The sequence below is a fragment of the Sus scrofa genome, chromosome 8 (genome assembly GCF_054392235.1).
Source record: "Sus scrofa isolate SSC_HxYL_T2T_F1_AM1 chromosome 8, Sscrofa_HxYL_maternal_Yorkshire_Landrace_v2.0, whole genome shotgun sequence".
NCBI lineage: Eukaryota > Metazoa > Chordata > Mammalia > Artiodactyla > Suidae > Sus > Sus scrofa.
The window spans coordinates 93,761,445-93,778,408 of record NC_139390.1 but is presented as its reverse complement, the minus strand read 5'-3'; the positions used below and the strand labels follow the sequence as shown (position 1 = coordinate 93,778,408).

At 45.0% G+C, this 16,964-nt stretch overlaps 2 protein-coding genes across 45 annotated transcripts in view; one reads left to right on the top strand and one right to left on the bottom strand.

Annotated features, from left to right (window-relative positions):
* Window positions 1-10,777, top strand: part of MGST2 (microsomal glutathione S-transferase 2) — a 76,249-nt gene extending 65,472 nt beyond the window's left edge. For 3 of the 41 annotated variants that reach the window (XR_014812942.1, XR_002346418.2, XR_014812940.1), the window contains exons 4-9: window positions 330-411; window positions 897-1,079; window positions 6,247-6,450; window positions 6,727-6,773; window positions 6,854-6,985; window positions 7,557-10,777. Coding sequence is in view for 1 of the 41 variants with exons in the window: in XM_021100678.2 (XP_020956337.1) it covers window positions 330-411; window positions 897-1,026 (212 nt within the window). In the remaining 40 variants the exon portion in view is untranslated. Of the gene's footprint in view, window positions 1-329; window positions 412-896; window positions 1,125-6,246 lie in introns of those variants that run through there. The other 38 variants (XR_002346420.2, XR_002346410.2, XR_002346419.2 and 35 more) reach the window with 25 other exon arrangements.
* The window catches only part of MAML3 (mastermind like transcriptional coactivator 3), a 445,572-nt gene continuing 434,462 nt past the window's right edge, over window positions 5,855-16,964 (bottom strand). For all 4 annotated transcript variants that reach the window (XM_021100677.2, XM_084972848.1, XM_084972849.1 and 1 more), the window contains exon 5: window positions 5,855-9,290. In XM_021100677.2, the coding sequence (XP_020956336.2) occupies window positions 8,293-9,290 (998 nt within the window). In that variant the 3' untranslated portion in view covers window positions 5,855-8,292. The remainder of the gene's footprint in view (window positions 9,291-16,964) is intronic.

Below are 16,964 nucleotides of genomic sequence, written 5' to 3'. Positions count from 1 at the left end.
TTTAAAATTTCGCCATTCGGTGGATGTGCAGAGGTGTCATCTCACTGTGGTTTTAAGTTACAATTTGCAGATATCGAATGATACTGAATGAGGTTGAACAAATGTCATGTACTTATTGGTACATTTGTTTATCTTGCTATATGAATTTTCTATTGTTTTGCTATTAAAAAATATTTTCTTTTCATTATTGCATTGTCCGAGTTCTTCATATATTCTGCACACAAGTCTTTTGCCAGATACACATTTTGTGACCATTTTCTCAGTTTTCACCCCACTCTTTGAAAGGCTGCCATCATATTCTGTGTCTCCTCTATTTTTTTCCTTTGTAGTTTTTGCCACTTGTCTGGGTCTGGTGTACATCTATGCCCGTCACCGGTATTTTTGGGGATATTCAGAAGCTCCTAAAAAAAGGTAAGGAGAACCCAAGCAGTGGATTTTTAGGTACAAAGTAGCACAGTGGAGTCTGAATTAGCTTCCTGTTCCCGACAGCGTTAACAGCATTGATGGCTATGATCACAAGGTGATCTGTGTTGCCCAAGTCTCACCAGGCCGTACACAACTAGGTGTGAGACGGGGAAATGCAAGGGTAAAACTGCACTAAATGTACATCCTTGGACCACTGCACTTGAAATCGTTGCACACATTTTGCACTATCTCCTAGAAGTTACCAAGGCAATCATCCCACCCAGCTTTGAGAATCCTTTGACGGTGCCAGGGAGCCCCTTGACCCCTGTGACTAGGCATGCTCTTCAGTTTGTCTGATGGCTGGAAATTTCCCGATGGTAAAAACATGGATGTGCTGGGCAGTGTCCACAATGAACCGTCTGCCTGGGCTCCCCGGATGCACCACTGTAGGCCAGTTTATTTTTTCTCCTCTCTCTCATCTCTGCCCACAGGATCACTGGTTTCCGGTTAAGTCTGGGGGTTTTGGCCTTGTTGGCCGTCCTAGGTGCTGTGGGGATTACAAACAGCTTTCTGGATGAATATCTGGACCTCAATATTGCCAAGAAACTGAGGCACTTCTAAAGTGGCCCTCTCCTTTCGCTCAAATGCCTGCAGAAGATGTTTCTACTCTGAAGGTTAGATGGTCTCTCTTGTTCAATTAAAAGCAATAAAAATCCCTATTTGGTTTTTTTTTTTTTTTTTTTTTCTTCCTGAAATGGCTCTGTAGAATCATACCCTTTCGATTTTTCCTGTTAGTTTAAGGACCGAAGTTTGCTCTGAGGGGACGTACCCATGGCAACAGGGAAGGGTGCCGAGCCCTGGCTATAGAAGTACGTGCCCAAGTCAGAACCGCTTATGTGGGGAGCAGCTTACCCTGTCTGTGTCCAGGGCTTTCTGTGGTCCACTGCAATCACTAGCCTCTGAGACTGCTTCTCTCCTGATGGCAAGTTCCAGGGAGATGCTGATAAGGCAGCTGCCACCCACGGGTTGCAGGACAGCCACAGATGGTGGCGAAAATGAGGCAAATACATAGAGTAGCCAGAGAAGACAGCCATCAGCTAACAGCACAAAACAATTCCAGCTGTGGAAAAGGGCTTTATAAAGACCAAAGGAAGAAGTTCCCGTCATGGCGCAGTGGTTAACGAATCTGACTAGGAACCATGAGGTTGCGGGTTCGGTCCCTGCCCTTGTTCAGTGGGTTAACGATCCGGCGTTGCCGTGAGCTGTGGTGTAGGTTGCAGACGCGGCTTGGATACCGCGTTGCTGTGGCTCTGGCGTAGGCCAGTGGCTACAGCTCCAATTCGACCCCTAGCCTGGGAACCTCCATATGCTGCGGGAGAGGCCCAAGAAATGGCAAAAAGACAAAAAAAAAAAAAAAAGACCAAAGGAAAAAAGACAAGAGGGCATATCATTTTCAAGGAACCATCCAGAGATGAGCGCTCAGGGAATGTTCTTGCCCCTGAACAGGGAGGCAAAGGAGGGTCAAGGTCATGGCTGGAGAGGCTAGCCTGGCTTCCACTGCACTTTGACTCATGGGAGCTGGAGGCCTGCAGCTGTTGGGCCCTGGTGTGCGGTCGCTGTCTGGCGCAAGGCAAATGACCTTTCTTCACTTTGTTCATCTATAAAATGGGAATGAGCCCACCTCCCCATCTTCAGGGGTCTTAGGAAAATGGAATTATGACCATATGTAACATTTGTTAACACCAGGAAGAGAGGGCTCTGTAATTTTTCTAAGACAGTTTGACAGCCTTGAATCTGGTGTAGGCATCTCTAAGATGCTTTTATTGGGACTTGTGTGTGTATGGGTGCAAAGGCAGTTACTGAGGCTATGAATAATAGAAAAAGAAATAAAGGCATTGAAACACTAGTGTTTCTGGAATAGTAGAAAAGAAAACACAGCAACTTCTCATATTCCCAATCCAAGTGCTACATATCCCCACGCACGCTCAGGGTGCATCAGTCAGGAACTATTTAAAGATGTACATGATAGACACACAGTTTGCTTAAACAACTGTGGAAAAGATGGGCCCACAGCACATCAAAGCTCTGTATCTTTAAAACATCTGAACTCTAGAATGTTTCCTTTGTTCTAATTCTTTGGTCACCAAGGCAACCTCTTGATGTTTTTAATTCCTATAAATTGGCTACAGGGAGCAAATGTGCTGGCTGAAGAGATGTGAGTCTCTGATCTGACGTAGGTATTTTTTGGATATTAGTAAGTCGACCGATTTTTCTTTTTGGAAAACTGATCCTTTGCCTCAAAAAGTGTATGAACAAAGGGATGGAGAAGATCTTTTCTGAATTAAAAAAGCCTTAAAATGTGTAAAACCCAAAAGGCAATGTGGGATCCTGGATTCTGGTTAGCAGAAAAAAGCTGATGGAAGACATCTGGGAGGCAATTGGGACAATTCGAATAAGAATGAGCTATTAGGGAATTCCTTGTGTGCAGTAGTGATGTTGTGGCTTGGAACGCAAATGGCCTGCTTCTTGGGAGCTGCCAGCTGGGAGGTTGAGGCACCAGTGAAGTGACTGGGTGTGTAGAGTGTGCTTTGAAATGATTCCAGGGAGTATCTATGTGAAGCATCTCCGGTGAAGTGTTGACAATGATCAAGTTGAGTTGGTGAGTGTACCATTATTCGTTGTCATATTCTTTCTATTTTTCTTATTGTTTGAGAATGTCCGTAACAAAAAGTTTAAAAGCCTAAAGCAAAGTTAAAATCTAAAGCCAGGTTCTGGGTACCTCTGAAGGTTTTTTATTCTGAGCACTCTGCACATGACTTAGGATCGGAGGGTAGGGGTGGGGCCATAGCATAAGTCCTGGCCTGGCAACTGTCCTGGGCGCGGCAGGGACACCTGGGTGCCAGGTGTGTGAATGCTGCCCCAGTTCCTCTGCTTACTGTGTGAAATGAGACAGGTGTCTGTGGTAGTCCAGCCAGAGGACACGGGCATGGAAGTCTCATATCCTAAAAACATAAACAAAATGAGACTAGAGAAAATTGAAGAAGAAAAAAATTGAAAAAGGAGATGGGAAGATAAAGGACTGGTTACAAAAACAAGTAGCCCTGTTCTCCTTTAAGGTATTTTTCCTCTCCCTTGCTTTTCCTTGCAGGGTTAGAAGTAGATGAGGTGTGGCCAAAAAAGTCATTAAGAAGGAAAAGCATCCGGTCATTTGTTTTTTACCCTTTTTCCTTCAGACACAATCTTCCTTGTGGTCAAAGGCAGAAATGGCTCCTTTCATGCTTTTGAAGGTTCCTAATTTTTGGCAATAAAATATTTCCTCCCCATGGAGGCAGATGCCTAGTGACTTCTGGAAAGATGTTTATTCTCTCTCTCCGCCTTCCTGTGTTAGGCACTTGCTGCACTGGGATTTTATAGAAGTCAGCACAATTATAAATAAGAATCTTCTTAAAGGAGAAAGGCAGTCCATTCATCCAGTGCAGTAATTAAAGATAATTTGTATGTGTGTCTTTTGTCTTTTTAGGGCCGCACCCACGGCATACAGAGGTTCCCAGGCTAGGGGTCAAATCGGAGCTGCAGCTGCTGGCCTACACCACAGCTACAACCACAGAAATGCCAGATCTGAGCCGAGTCTGTGACCTACACCACAGCTCATGGCAACACTGGATCCTTAACTCATTGAGCAAGGCCAGGGATCAAACCCACAACCTCATGGTTCCTAGTTGGATTCGTTTCTGCTGTGCCATGATGGGAATTCCCAATTAAAAATAATTCATTAGGACAAGGAGGAGTACTCAGCCCTTCTCAGACTTCATATTTTTATTCTGTGTCAGCCTTCCCCCCCCCCAGCCCCTGAATCTGTTAATTTTTGATCTCATGTCACTAAGCCAATATTAGTGGGACAAGGCCGAATGTCACATTGTTTTCTCCATGGTATTTGCCAGTGAGTGTGGACCACAGCCCACCCTGAGTAGGGCTGGCCCCTTCTTCCTTAGTCAAGTTCATTTTTTTCTCTTGGAATTTGTGCATATTAAAACTCATCTTTGTTTCAGATTTTTTTTTTTTTTTCTTTTTAGGGCCAAACCATGGCATATGGAGGTTTCTAGGCTAAGAGGTTGAATTGGAGCTGTAGCCACTGGCCTATGTCATAGCCACAGCAATGTCAGATCTGAGCCGTGTCTGCGACCTACACCACAGCTCATGGCAACGCTGGACCCTTAACCCACTGAGGGAGGCCAGGGATCAAATCTGCGTCCTCCTGGATGTCAGATTTGTTTCTGCTGAGCCACCCTCAGGAACTCCTGGATCTCTTTTTGATGATGACCTCATTCTGTTCTTGTGGCCTCCTTCTGCTTCACCCAGACAGTTTTGATATGTGTTGTTTTGCTGTGCTTTTTAAAGTTGGATGGCAAGCCTAGGTCTGGCCTTCTAGAAGTGGAGTAGATTCATGTGTGTGTGATTTGTTGGGGAAGGGCTCCCAGGAGGGGAAACAGAGCAGACAAAGACAGGAAGCCAAGCAAGGGGGCACCTTCAGGCCAAGTCCCCGTCTCTGCCTGATCCTGCAGGGGACAGAAGCAGAAGTCCTAGCTCAGGGTTTGTCCAGGCAAGTTAACTGGGATCTCACATCTGGAGAGACATGAACTTCTAAGCACCTTAAACTCTCTGTGGGTGGTGCTGGTTAAGCCAGACCCTGGCCGAAGGCCATCCTCCAAAGAGATGCAGCTGGGCTGGTAGAAGAGGTGTGTGTGTATGCGCGTGTGCATGTAAGCATGCATGGGTGTAGCACCAGGGTCCAGTACAATGGAGCATGGCCCCATTGTTACTTTCCCCCTAATATATCCAAGTTTCCTTCCTTTTTTAAATGAGAATTTTACTATCAGTTTTCCAAACCAGGAGGAATTTGAATTGTGATGGTACTCAATCTACAAATGGACTTTGGTCCTTTTCTTTCAAAGCTGACTTTCCTCTCACTGGTTCCACGTCCCTGGAATGCGTATTTGTTTATTGTCTTTTTAGGGTTGTACCCGCTGCATATGGAGGTTCCCAGGCTAGAGGTCAAATCTGAGCTGTAGCTGCCGGTCTACCCCACAGCCATAGCAACACTGGGTCTGGGCCACATCTATGACCTACACCGCAGCTCCCAGGAATGCCAGATCCTTAACTCACTGAGCAAAGCCAGGGACTGAATCCGAGTCCTCATGGATACTAGTCAGGTTCATTAGCGCTGAGCCACCATGGGAACGGCTTGGGGTGCCTGTTTAGAATGTTTTAGCTGTATGGTTGAAGTAAAAAGGCTGGGGATGAGTGCCTGTGATCTCTACTGTTACATAAATGTTTAAAATAATGATGTCAAAATTTTGAGATAAGAACTGGAGTTAAAGTCCAGCATCATACGTCTGCTTAATTAAGGCTGGTGCTCCAGTGAGAGTTCTAAAATAAACTAAACTGTGGATTGGTTCAGATAATGATCTTTTATTTGTTTTTTTGTTTTTCTTTAAAAGTGGTAGGTCAACATCACTTCATTTCTACACTTCAGTTCTGTACATTTCTTAAAAGGAAATAAGCGATGCTCAATGTACAAAGTAAAAACAGATAACTAGAAAAATCTGAAGAAAATGGGGGAAGTTGCCGTAGGTCATCCAGTACAAATTAGTAATTCGATGTCCTCTGAAGTGCAAATACCACTGCTGGGATGATGAGTTAAGGAATGAAATAAAAATACTCTATTTTAAACAAACGGTATATATATATTTATATGTATATATATTTTTTTTACAGATAGTAGACCCAGTGATATCTGAAGTATTGTAAAAACTTATTTACAAATAACTTTTTTTTTTTTAGACATTACATGTACATCAGCACCTTAGTAAGAACAAAAACAAAACAAAACCACCTTATTAAAATCTACCTCTATTTACTTGGTCCCAGTACTGAGCATTTGGAGGAAGCTTCTAAAAGATAATGGAGCCCCGCTTCCCCCTCCATCACCACCTCCAGTTTTCCATCGTTGCTTAGAGATTTATTTCTTGGACCTTTCAGAAAAAGGTAATTATATATTCTGTCTTCTCGTTGGTTTACTTCTGTTTTTGGTTATCATCCCTGGCCACTCAAGACATTCCCTGGTGGGTCCCTCCCCATACAGGGAGTTCTCGGTCACCCTGCCACCACCTCTTCCCAGAGGGCACACAGCCCCGCCCGGTCCCTTGCTCTGAGTAGCCCTGTGACCTTGGCATTGGGTGAGCAAGTCAAGGGCAGGGTTTGCCGGGCTGCCCCTGCCTCTACCTCCTCTGCCCCAGCTCTTCCTTTGAACCCCCCTCCCAGGACCTGCTCCCGGAGCTGCGCTGGGGCTCTGCAGCGCTGAGTTACACGTGAGTGTGCAGAGGGGAGCCTGCCTTTGGACACAGAGGGGAGGGGTGGCAGGAGAAAAACACTCGCTTCTCTCACTCAGGACAATGGCTGTGCCACGTGGCCTGCAAACCTGGACAGCAGGAGGGGAGGCAAGGAGGGCTGAGACAAGCCTCACGGCAGTCGCCAGTCGGAGTGGGTGACCCCTCCCGACAGACTTCAGTGAGGTGCCAAGGTGAGCGAATTACAAAGAGAACAACTCTACAGAACTTCACGAAAGGATCATTCTGCCACTGGGAAGGAACCATCCCTTCCTCCTTTTTATCATCAAAAAGTGTGAAGCAGAGCAATTGAATTTTCAATTCCTCATCTTTCAGGGTTTGAGCTTTGTCTTTCTAGTGAGCAGGGATGAAGGGCCAGGCCGATTTTAGGGCCTCACTCCTGGGAGGTTTCCCAAGGGAGCCAGAGCCGGCGCCATCCAGACCAGTCCCTCCCTGGTTTCCCAGAGGCATCACGTGCTCATGTAAACCCACTGCTCAGGAGCAGGGCGGTCACTCAGTGCCAGGCAGAGAACTCCAGTGTCGCTTCCTGCATATCAGGCTTGTCTAGGTGCTTCTTGCTTTTATTTTGCCTCTGCCCAGGCTCCCTGAAGACAAAAGCTTCATTTCTTCTTGGATAGTCTGCAAGGAGAAGCAGGGGCAGGCTGCGGTGGGGGTGCTGGCAGACACAGTGTCCAGCTGGGGCCTCCCCAGCCTGTGGCCGCCAGGAGTCGATGAGAACTGCTGAGATGTATCTGGTTGTACCAGGCCCCCAGGAGGCTCCAGCCCAGCTCCCTGCAGCGACGGCCACCATGGTCACCAGCAGAGGGCTGCCTGCCCAGGACTGCAGGACCTTTCTCCAAGCTCCCTTGGTGATCCTTGTGAGGCAACGTCTCCAACATTCCTGAGAGTCATCATGGGGGGGAGACAGGCCTGTGGAGCCTGTGTCTTCTGGCAACACCTCTCTGGTCTTCTCGCCTGCCCTCCAAAACCAGTGGCATGTCTTGAAGGCCAGCCTTTTCTCGCAGTCAGAGTTCAGTGCGTGCAACCACCCAGCCGCCTCAGGGGGGGCCTCTCCTCCACCCCCGGCTCGCTCGCCTCTGTGTCTCCAGCGCTGTGACCCCTGGACCAGGGCCAGGAGGGGCTGTCAGCCACCGCACGTCAGGCAGCAGTCTGTCTTGGCTGGAGCGGCTCTGCTAGGCCAGGCGATCGCAGGCAGGGCCAAGCAGAGGGGCCGTGGACTCATCTCTCCACTTGCCTCCTGTGCGGCTCCCTCTCTTGCAGCGGGATTGGCAAGGTGTCTGTCTTGATTGCTGGGTGGAACAAAGCCCAGCAGGGCTGGGGATTGGTACCTGGACCTTCCACTGTCAGCCGGCTGCAGTTCTGCTCAGTTTACATGGGTCAAAAAAACAAACAAAAAAAACAAGGATGAGTCCACATCCTGTTTCTTTTTCAAGGTGGAAGCTTTAACCACTAGGGTTTTGGCTCTCAGGGTCCCTCTTGACTAGGGGTTTCCAAACAGTTCATCGAGCTCCTGCATCCACTCATCCCCTGGCCCGCCTTTGATGATGGAGTCCATGAGATCGGCACTGTCCGAGAGGCCTGGGAAGGAAGGCCCAGGGGCATCGCTGCTGTAATTGTATGACATGTCCTGAGGGGGGTTTCGCTCGTAGGCTTGGCTCTGGCTGCTCGGAGCAAAGCTGCCCCCGGGCATGGGCTGCTGTGCCGGGGGCTGGCTGAATGCTGGCATGCCAGCGACGCCCTGGCTTAGGCCAGACATGACCATCGGCCTGGCCTGGCCCGTGCCTTGCTGCCCCGGGAGCGGTGGCATCAGCTGCCGGCCCATGGCAGCTGGGTTGAGAGTCCTCACGGTGCCAGTGTTAGCATCCACCACCTGGCTCAGTCCCTGGGGGAAGTGCTGCTTGGTCAGCCTCGGCTGGCCAGCTTGTAACGGGTAGCTGGTGCCGTTGTTGAAGGATGTTAATTCTCCACTAGTCCTCCCGGGCATTGCCTGTAAGCTCCTCTGTTGCCAGCTCTGTGTCCCCTGCTGGACTGTTCCCATAATACTCTGCAGCCTTGGTGGGGCCTGGGGCCTGGGCAAGGTCTGGCCTACAGGCCCCTTCATCTGCTGGTGCTGTGGGGTAATGGCAGAGTTCACCAGCATGCTCTGACCAAAACCACTCACCATCCCGACCCCTGGCCCTGAGGTGGGCTGCCTCGGCCCCTGGGCTTGGTTGTGGGTGATACTCATGCCACTTTGGTTTGGGTGCTGCAACATCTGGGTCATTCCTGTGCTCATATTGTACATTCCGGGTTGGCTGGTAGGTGTGGTGCTGTAAGGGGCCAGTCCCATCTCCGACTGGGCTGCTGCTGTGGCCATTGTCCCTGGGTTCTGGGAGGGTCCCATTCCCATCATGCCTGCATTCTGTGCCATCAACCGTGATGTTCGCATGCTCTGGAGGGCTGCCTGGCTTCTCACGGCTGCTATATCCTGGGGAGACCCTGCAGGGAAAAAGGACACACCAGTTCACTCATTTCCATAAGCAATGTGACAAGCTGGACTTTTCTTTACAAATGACAAATTCCTTTTGTACGAAAGGATCTACTTTGATAATCTTTTAAAAGACTGATCGGTATTTTGCTGACTATAACATGCTGATTGTGAAAAATTTGGAAAAGAGAAGCACAAAGATGAAAATTAAAGTCACCTGAATTCCCACCATCCAGAGGTGACCACTATAAACTTAATATATGAATAGACACATGAAAATTAGGATGATACACCACACACGCCTTTGTAGTTGACTTTTTCTATTTGATATAGCCTGATATTTTTGTTTGCATTTCAGAAGCAAATTGAGTGTTCTTGATATGATGCCTTCCTCAACTAGTAAGATGTCATTTTTTTTTTTTTTTTTGGAGGCAAGAGGAAATTCACCTCTTGGGCTAAATTAGGAAGAAACAGCTGATCACTTTGCATGTACCATTTGTGAAGTGGAACATGGTTCAGTAGAGAATACTCTCAATAAAGACCATTAGACTAATTTCCCTTAAGACTTGAGCAGGATTTGAGAGGTGAAAGGCCACTGCTTCTGCAAGAAGTTATTTTGACAGATGGGACAATTTGTGGATCCACTCTGTAGCTTTCCCACATGTTCCAGATTCTCTGAATCATAACATGTCAGTGTGAACTGGCCACCTTCCTGAGCTAGAAAAAGAGATCATCCTGCTACTTGCTACTTGGCAGTGGATTTTATGCATTTCTCCAGCAAAGTCCACTCCTTCAAATCAGCAAGGACCACTAAAGCAATTTTAATGATGTTGCTTAAAAGTTGGCCAGAGTATCAATGCCAAGTCACTCAACTCTAATTAGACCTTTGAATGAATCCTTCTTTACATGTTTCCAGGAAATCTCTAAACCAGCAAAGAGAATAGAAATGTCACCCTCAGAAGCCCAACATCGTCAAGGGCTAGGAGGTGCACAAAAATGGATTTTTTGGTGTGTCTACTAATGATTAAGTCTATGAAAGAAAAAGTTTTTTTTTTTTGGTTTGTTTTTGGGCTGGACATTTTTAAAAGGTGCAGCATGGGAGCCAATCAATATTACAAGCAAATTTGATCCTACCTAGAACTGGGATGAGAAACCAAATGAGAATAGTACAACCTTGTTAAGCCTGGCACCTTGGCAGATAACTGAAGTGTGTTTTTGTCTTCCTGATGGGGATATTGATTTCTGAGCAGCAAATACGGCTCCATAGTTTCTTTCTTAAGAAAGAAAATTATGGGTATCTTGATTATGATTTAAGTTTTTGTGGCTTGAGATCAATATCACCTCGCATTGAAAAAATGAAATGCTTATTGTGGGGAAACCAGAAAGATCTGAAAGAGATCCCTAGAAATGTTCAATTTTTTTGGTTTTGAGTTTAATTATATCTCAGTGGATATTAAAAAAAAATCAAAAGTTCCTGATTAAACACTGGACAGTAGTATATATTGCACCTTGGAATTTTGTTATAAAGTGTTGTGACCTTGAAGACTAAATTTGTATTGACTGCATGGCCAAGCTGATCAACTGTGGTGAAATGGGTTATTGAGTTGCTTATAAAAAAATTTAAGGGAAAAACACTGCTGACTCAGATAAATTGGATAGACCCAAATTATATAAACAGGCTGCTGAAAACAGATGAAGAGACTTCCCTATTTTGGACATTTTTTTTTTGTATATTTAAGTATGTTGAAGGATTAGATATTGTCTGCACTAATTTTGTCCATGAGAAATAGTTTACTTGGACAGAAATGCTGCCATACTTTTGAAGAGGTATTGAAATGTTATTCCAGGCCAATTTTTATTTTTACTTTGTGTAAATGACTACACCATCCAGGCATAATTCTTCTTTTAGAAAAAGGACATTTTGGGAGAAGGATCAAGATGCAGAGCAGTAAGACATCACACTCACCTTCTTTCACAAACACACACAAAAAATCTACATGTAGAACGATTTGCACAGAACATCTACTGAATGCTGGAGAAGACTTTAAACCCCCCAAATGGGCAAGAAACCCTCCACATAACTGGGTAGAGCAAAAGGGGAAAAAAAAGAGCAAAGGAATCAGGACAGGACCCATATTCCTGAGAGGGAGCTGTTAAAGAGGAAAGGAACCCACACTGGGAAGCCACTTAACCGATGGGGAGATCAGCTGAGATGGAGCGACTGCACAGTCACTGAGAAAAGCGCAGCATCTGACTGAAGAAGGTAAAGGAGAGTGAGAGTCACATCGACCATTTGTACCACTGCCCAGACACCACAGACTGAGATGCTTGGGCTGGGGCTGGGTGCTAAGACCCTGGCTCTGGACGTCAGTTCCAGGGAGAGAACTAGGGTGGGCTGCGTGGACACAGCCTGAGGGGCTAGGGAGTTGAAAGCCATAGCTGAGGGAACCTGGGAGGAGGTCTAGGTCTGCAGGAGAAGCAAGGCCTTGGGGAGGGCGGGATGAGGAGGGGTGGACTGTCATAGGAATACCTCTCCCTGTGCATGTGTGGATGCTCAAGGGGGAGGCTGCCTCTGGCACAGGCTATGGGTGGCAAGGCACCACTTGATTGGGCCATGGGAGGCCAGCCATCTCTTGTGTGGCCTAAGGGCAGCAGGGACCTAAGAGTGACACAGCACTTCTTGTGTGATATACAAGCAGCAGGAATAAACCACAGCAGTCATCTCAGACACTCAGGGAGGGCTGTGGCCCACCACTGCTAGGGGTCTGTGTATCTGCACCACCTGCGGCCCCAAGTCACATCAGAGGTTGGGAAAGAAGAGGGCACTACAACCTAACAAAACCTGTCGTTGCTCTCACTCCCCTGGGAACACACCTGCCCTGCTGCTGCCACTGCTTCATGCTCCAGGCACTACCTACACATGCCTGATCACTGTCACTTCCCAAAGCCCTGAAACTAAGAGCAGCTGGTGCCATCTTCCCACAGGTCCTTGCCACTGTCAAGGGCCCAGCAACAAGGCACTGGCTACTGGCCCTGTCCATTGCCTCCATCTCCCTGGAAGCACTCAACGGCACCCTAAAAATAAAAAGGTAAGCCCTGACAAAATCTCTAGGGGCACTCATGTATATAAACAGCCCTCCAAGACTTCAGTAGTTGTTTTCACTAAACTCACAGAATATGAAAAATATAAGCAAAATGAAAAAGCTCAGGATCCATTCTTATTTAAAAGAACAGGAGAATTCACCTGAAGGAACAAATAATGAAACAGATCTCTGCAGTCTAATAGACACTGAGTTCAAAAAGGAGATAGTGAAAATACTGAAGGAATTAAGGGTGGATATGAACACTAATGCAGATTACTTTAGAAAGGAACTAGAAAATATGAGGAGCCAAGAAAAATTAGAAAATTCATTTCCAGAGACACAAACTGAGTTAAAGGCACTGGAGACCAGAATGAATAATGCAGAGGAATAAATTAGGGACTTGGAAGATAGAATAATGGAAATCACCCAATCAGGACAGCAGACAGAAAACAAAATGAAAAAACATGAAAGCAATGTAAGAGATCTATGGAATAATACAAAGTGGGTCAATCTATGCATAATAAGGATTCCTGAGGAGAAGGAAAAAAAAAGGGGGGGGGATTGAAAATATATTTGAAGAAATTATGGCTGAAATCTTTCCAAATCTAAAGGAAACACATCAAGATACAGGAAACACAGAGGGCCCCAAACAAGATGAACCTGAACAGGCCTGCACCAAGACATACTAAAAATGGCAAAAGTTCAAGAGAGGATTCTAAAGGCAGCAAGAGAAAAACAAAGTGTTAATTATAAGGGAAACCCCCATAAGGCTATCAGCTGATTTCTCTACAGAAACACTATAGGCCAGAAGAGAGTGGCAAGATATATTCAAAGTTATAAAAGGGAAAAATTTGCAGCCAAGAATACCCAGCAAGAATATCATCTAAAATAGAGGAGAAATAAAGAATTTCTCCAACGAACAAAAGCTAAAAGAGTACAGCAATATGAAACCCATTCTAAAAGAAATACTGAAAGGGCTCCTCTAAAAAAAGAAATAAGAAGAAAGAGCATGGAGGAAATCAATAGTGGAAAGCAATTGCTTAAATAAGCCAGTATATAGATCTAAAAGGAAAAAAAAAAAAAAAAACCCTAATGTAAAAGTGATGATAAACACAAGGAAGACCAAAAGCACAAACAAGAAGTTATTAAAAAATGAATCCAAAATCATAAAATGTGGGTGGGGAAAGTAAGAAAATCTAGACTTTTTTTTTTTTTTTAAGAGTTTGCCTGAGCCTATATGACTACCAAGCTGAAGCAGGCAGATATAGGAAGGGGTTAATACACTTGAAAAACAGGACAACCACAAAACCAAAACCAAACAGTATATTCACAAAACCTAAAAAGAACATGAGCATGAAAAGGAAATCACAAAAAAGAAAGGGACAAAGGAGAAACATAGAATCAACTGGAAAACAAAGTTTAAAATGGCATTAAATACATATTTATCAATACTACCTTAAATGTAAATGGACTGATTGCTCCAATCAAAAGACAGAGTGGCAGATAGGATAAAAAAACAAGAGCCTACAGTATGCTGTCTACAAGAGACTCACCTTAGGGCAAAAGACACACATAAATTGAAAATGAGGGGATATAAAAAAGATATTTCATGTGAATGGAAAAGACAGGAAAACAGGAGTTGCAATACTCATATCAGACAAAATAGACTTTAAAACAAAGGCCATAAAGAAAGACAAAGAAGGACACAATATAATGATAAACTGATACATTGAAGAAGAGGATATTACAATCGTCAATATATATGCCCCTGATATAGGAGCACACAGATACATACAACAAATACAAACAGAAAACGAGCAATTGATGGGAACACAATCATAGTAGGAGACTTTTAACACCCCACTCACGTCAATGGACAGATTGCCTACACAGAAAATCAATAAGGCAACAGAGATCCTAAATCACACAATAAAAACCTTAGAATTCATTGTCATTTTCAGGACATTACATCCAAAAAAATCAGAGTATACATTCTTTTCAAGTGCAAATGGAACATTCTCAAGGATTGACCACATATTGGGGCACAAAACTAACTTCCACAAATTTGAGTATAAAAATTATTTCAAGTATCTTCTCTGACCACAATGGCATGAAACTAGAAATCAACCACAGGAAAAGAAATGAGAAAAAACTGACTACAGGGAGACTAAACAACATTCTACTAAAAAACCAACGGGTCAATGAGGAAATCAAAAGGGAAATTAAAAAAATACCTTGAGACAATGATAATGAAAACACAATCATTCAAAATGTATGGAATGCCACAAAAACAGTGCTTAGAGGAAAGCTCATAGCAATGCAGGCCTTCCTCAAAAAAGAAGAAAAATCTCAAATCAACAATTTAACCCAGAGATGGGATTAAGATGGTGGAATAGAAGGACTGGAGCTCAACTTCTCTCCTAAAAACAACAAAATTCACAACTAAAGGCTGAGCAATCTTCAACCAAATGGACCAGAAACCTTAAAAAAGGATATCCTACTCCAAAAGACAAAGAGGAGGCCACATCAAGAGGTAGGAGGGGCAAGTACACAATATAAACAACCCCATACCTCCTGGGTGGGAAGCCCCAGAGACTGAAAACTAACTGGTTCACACAGACTCACCTACAGGAGTGAGAGTTCTGAGCTCCACATCAAGCTCCCACTTGTGGGGATCTGGCACTGGGAGAAAGAGCCCTTGGAACATCTGGCATTGAAGGCCAGTGGGGCTTGTGCGCAGGGGCTCCACAGGACTGGGGGAAACGAAGACCCCATTCTTTTTTTTTTTTTTTTTTTTTTTGTATTTTTGCTTTTTCTAGGGCTTCCTGCAGCATATGGAGGTTCCCAGGCTAGGGGTCCAATTGGAGCTATAGCCACCAGCCTACACCAGAGCCACAGCAACTCGGGATCTGAGCCGTGTCAGCAACCTACACCACAGCTCACATCAATGCCAGATCCTTAACACACTGAGCAAGGCCAGGGATCGAACCTGCAACTTCATGGTTCCCAATCAGATTCGTTAACCACTGCGCCACCACAGGAACTCCGAAGACCCCATTCTTAAAGGGCTTTCACGTGCACTGGGTCCCAGGGCAAAGCAAAGTCTCCATAGGAATCTGGGTCAAACCTGACCGCAGTTCTTGGAGGACCTCCTGGGAAAACGGGTGAATGTGGAGTGCTGTGGGGGAAGGACATTGGAAGCAAAGCTGTTGGGAATATTCAGCAGCATGCCTTTCTCTGGAGGTGGCCATTTTGGGAAAATCTGGCCCACCCATCAGTCAGCACTGAGAAGTCCCAGGGCAAACAACAAGCCAGGTGGGACCACAGCCCCACCCCTCAGTAGACAGGCTGCCTAAAGACCCCTCAGGCACACAGCTGCCTCTAATCCCATCCAGAGACTAAGCCTCACCCACCAGAGGGATTAGAATTGGCTCCTCCTACCAGGGGGCAGGCATCAGCCCCTCCCATCAGGAAGCCTACAGCAAGCTTCCATACTGACTTCAGCCACAAGGGGGGCAGACATCAGAAGTAAGAGAGGCTACAACTCTAGTATCTGTAAAAAGGTTACCACAATAAAAACCTATAAAAATGAAAAGACAGAGAAGTATAACTCAGATGAGGGAGAAAGGAAAAACCCCAGAAAATCAGCTAAATGATGAGGAGATTCTCAGCCTCCAGGAAAAAGACTTTAGACTGTTGATGCTGAAGATGATGCAAGACATTGGAAATAGACTGGAGGCAAAGATGGATAACTTACAGGAAACACTGAGCAAAGAGATACAAGATATAAAACTTAAACAAGAAGAGATGCAAAATACAATAACTGAAATAAAAAATTCACTAGAAGCAGCCAACAGAAGAATACAGGAGGCAGAAGAATGAATAAGTGAGGTGGAGGACAGATTAGTAGAAATTACGGATGAGGAAAAGAAAAGAGAAAAAACACTGAAAACAAATGAAGAGAGTCTCAGAGAACTCTGGGACAACATCCATATTATAGGCGTGCCAGAAGGAGAAGCGAGAGAGAAGGGGACGGAAAAAATATTCCAAGAGATAATAGCCAAAAACTTCCCTAACGTGGGAAAGGAACCACTCACTGAAATCCAGGAAGCGCAGCAAGTACCATATAAAATAAACCCAAGGAGGAACACCCCAAGACACATATTAATCAAACTGACCAAAATTAAAGCCAAAGAGAAAATCTTGAAAGCAGCTAGGGAAAGGAAATAACATAAAAGGGAACCCTGATAAGGCTATTGGCAGATTTTTCAGCAGAAACTCTGTAGGCCAGAAGGGAGTGGCATGATATACTTAACATGATGAAAGGAAAAAACCTCCAACCAAGATTACTCTACCCAGCAAGGCTCTCATTCAGATTTGAAGGAGAAATCAAAAGCTTCACAGATAAGCAAAAGTTGAGAGAATTCAGCAACACTAAACCAGCCTTACAAAAAATACTAAAGGAACTTCTCTAGGCAGAAAAGAAAATACAGCAACAGGAAACAAAAATACCAAAAATGACAAGGCTCACCAGTGAAGGTATATGTACAGTAAAGATATGAAACATCCATGTACAATTATACCACCAAAAGCAGAAATCAT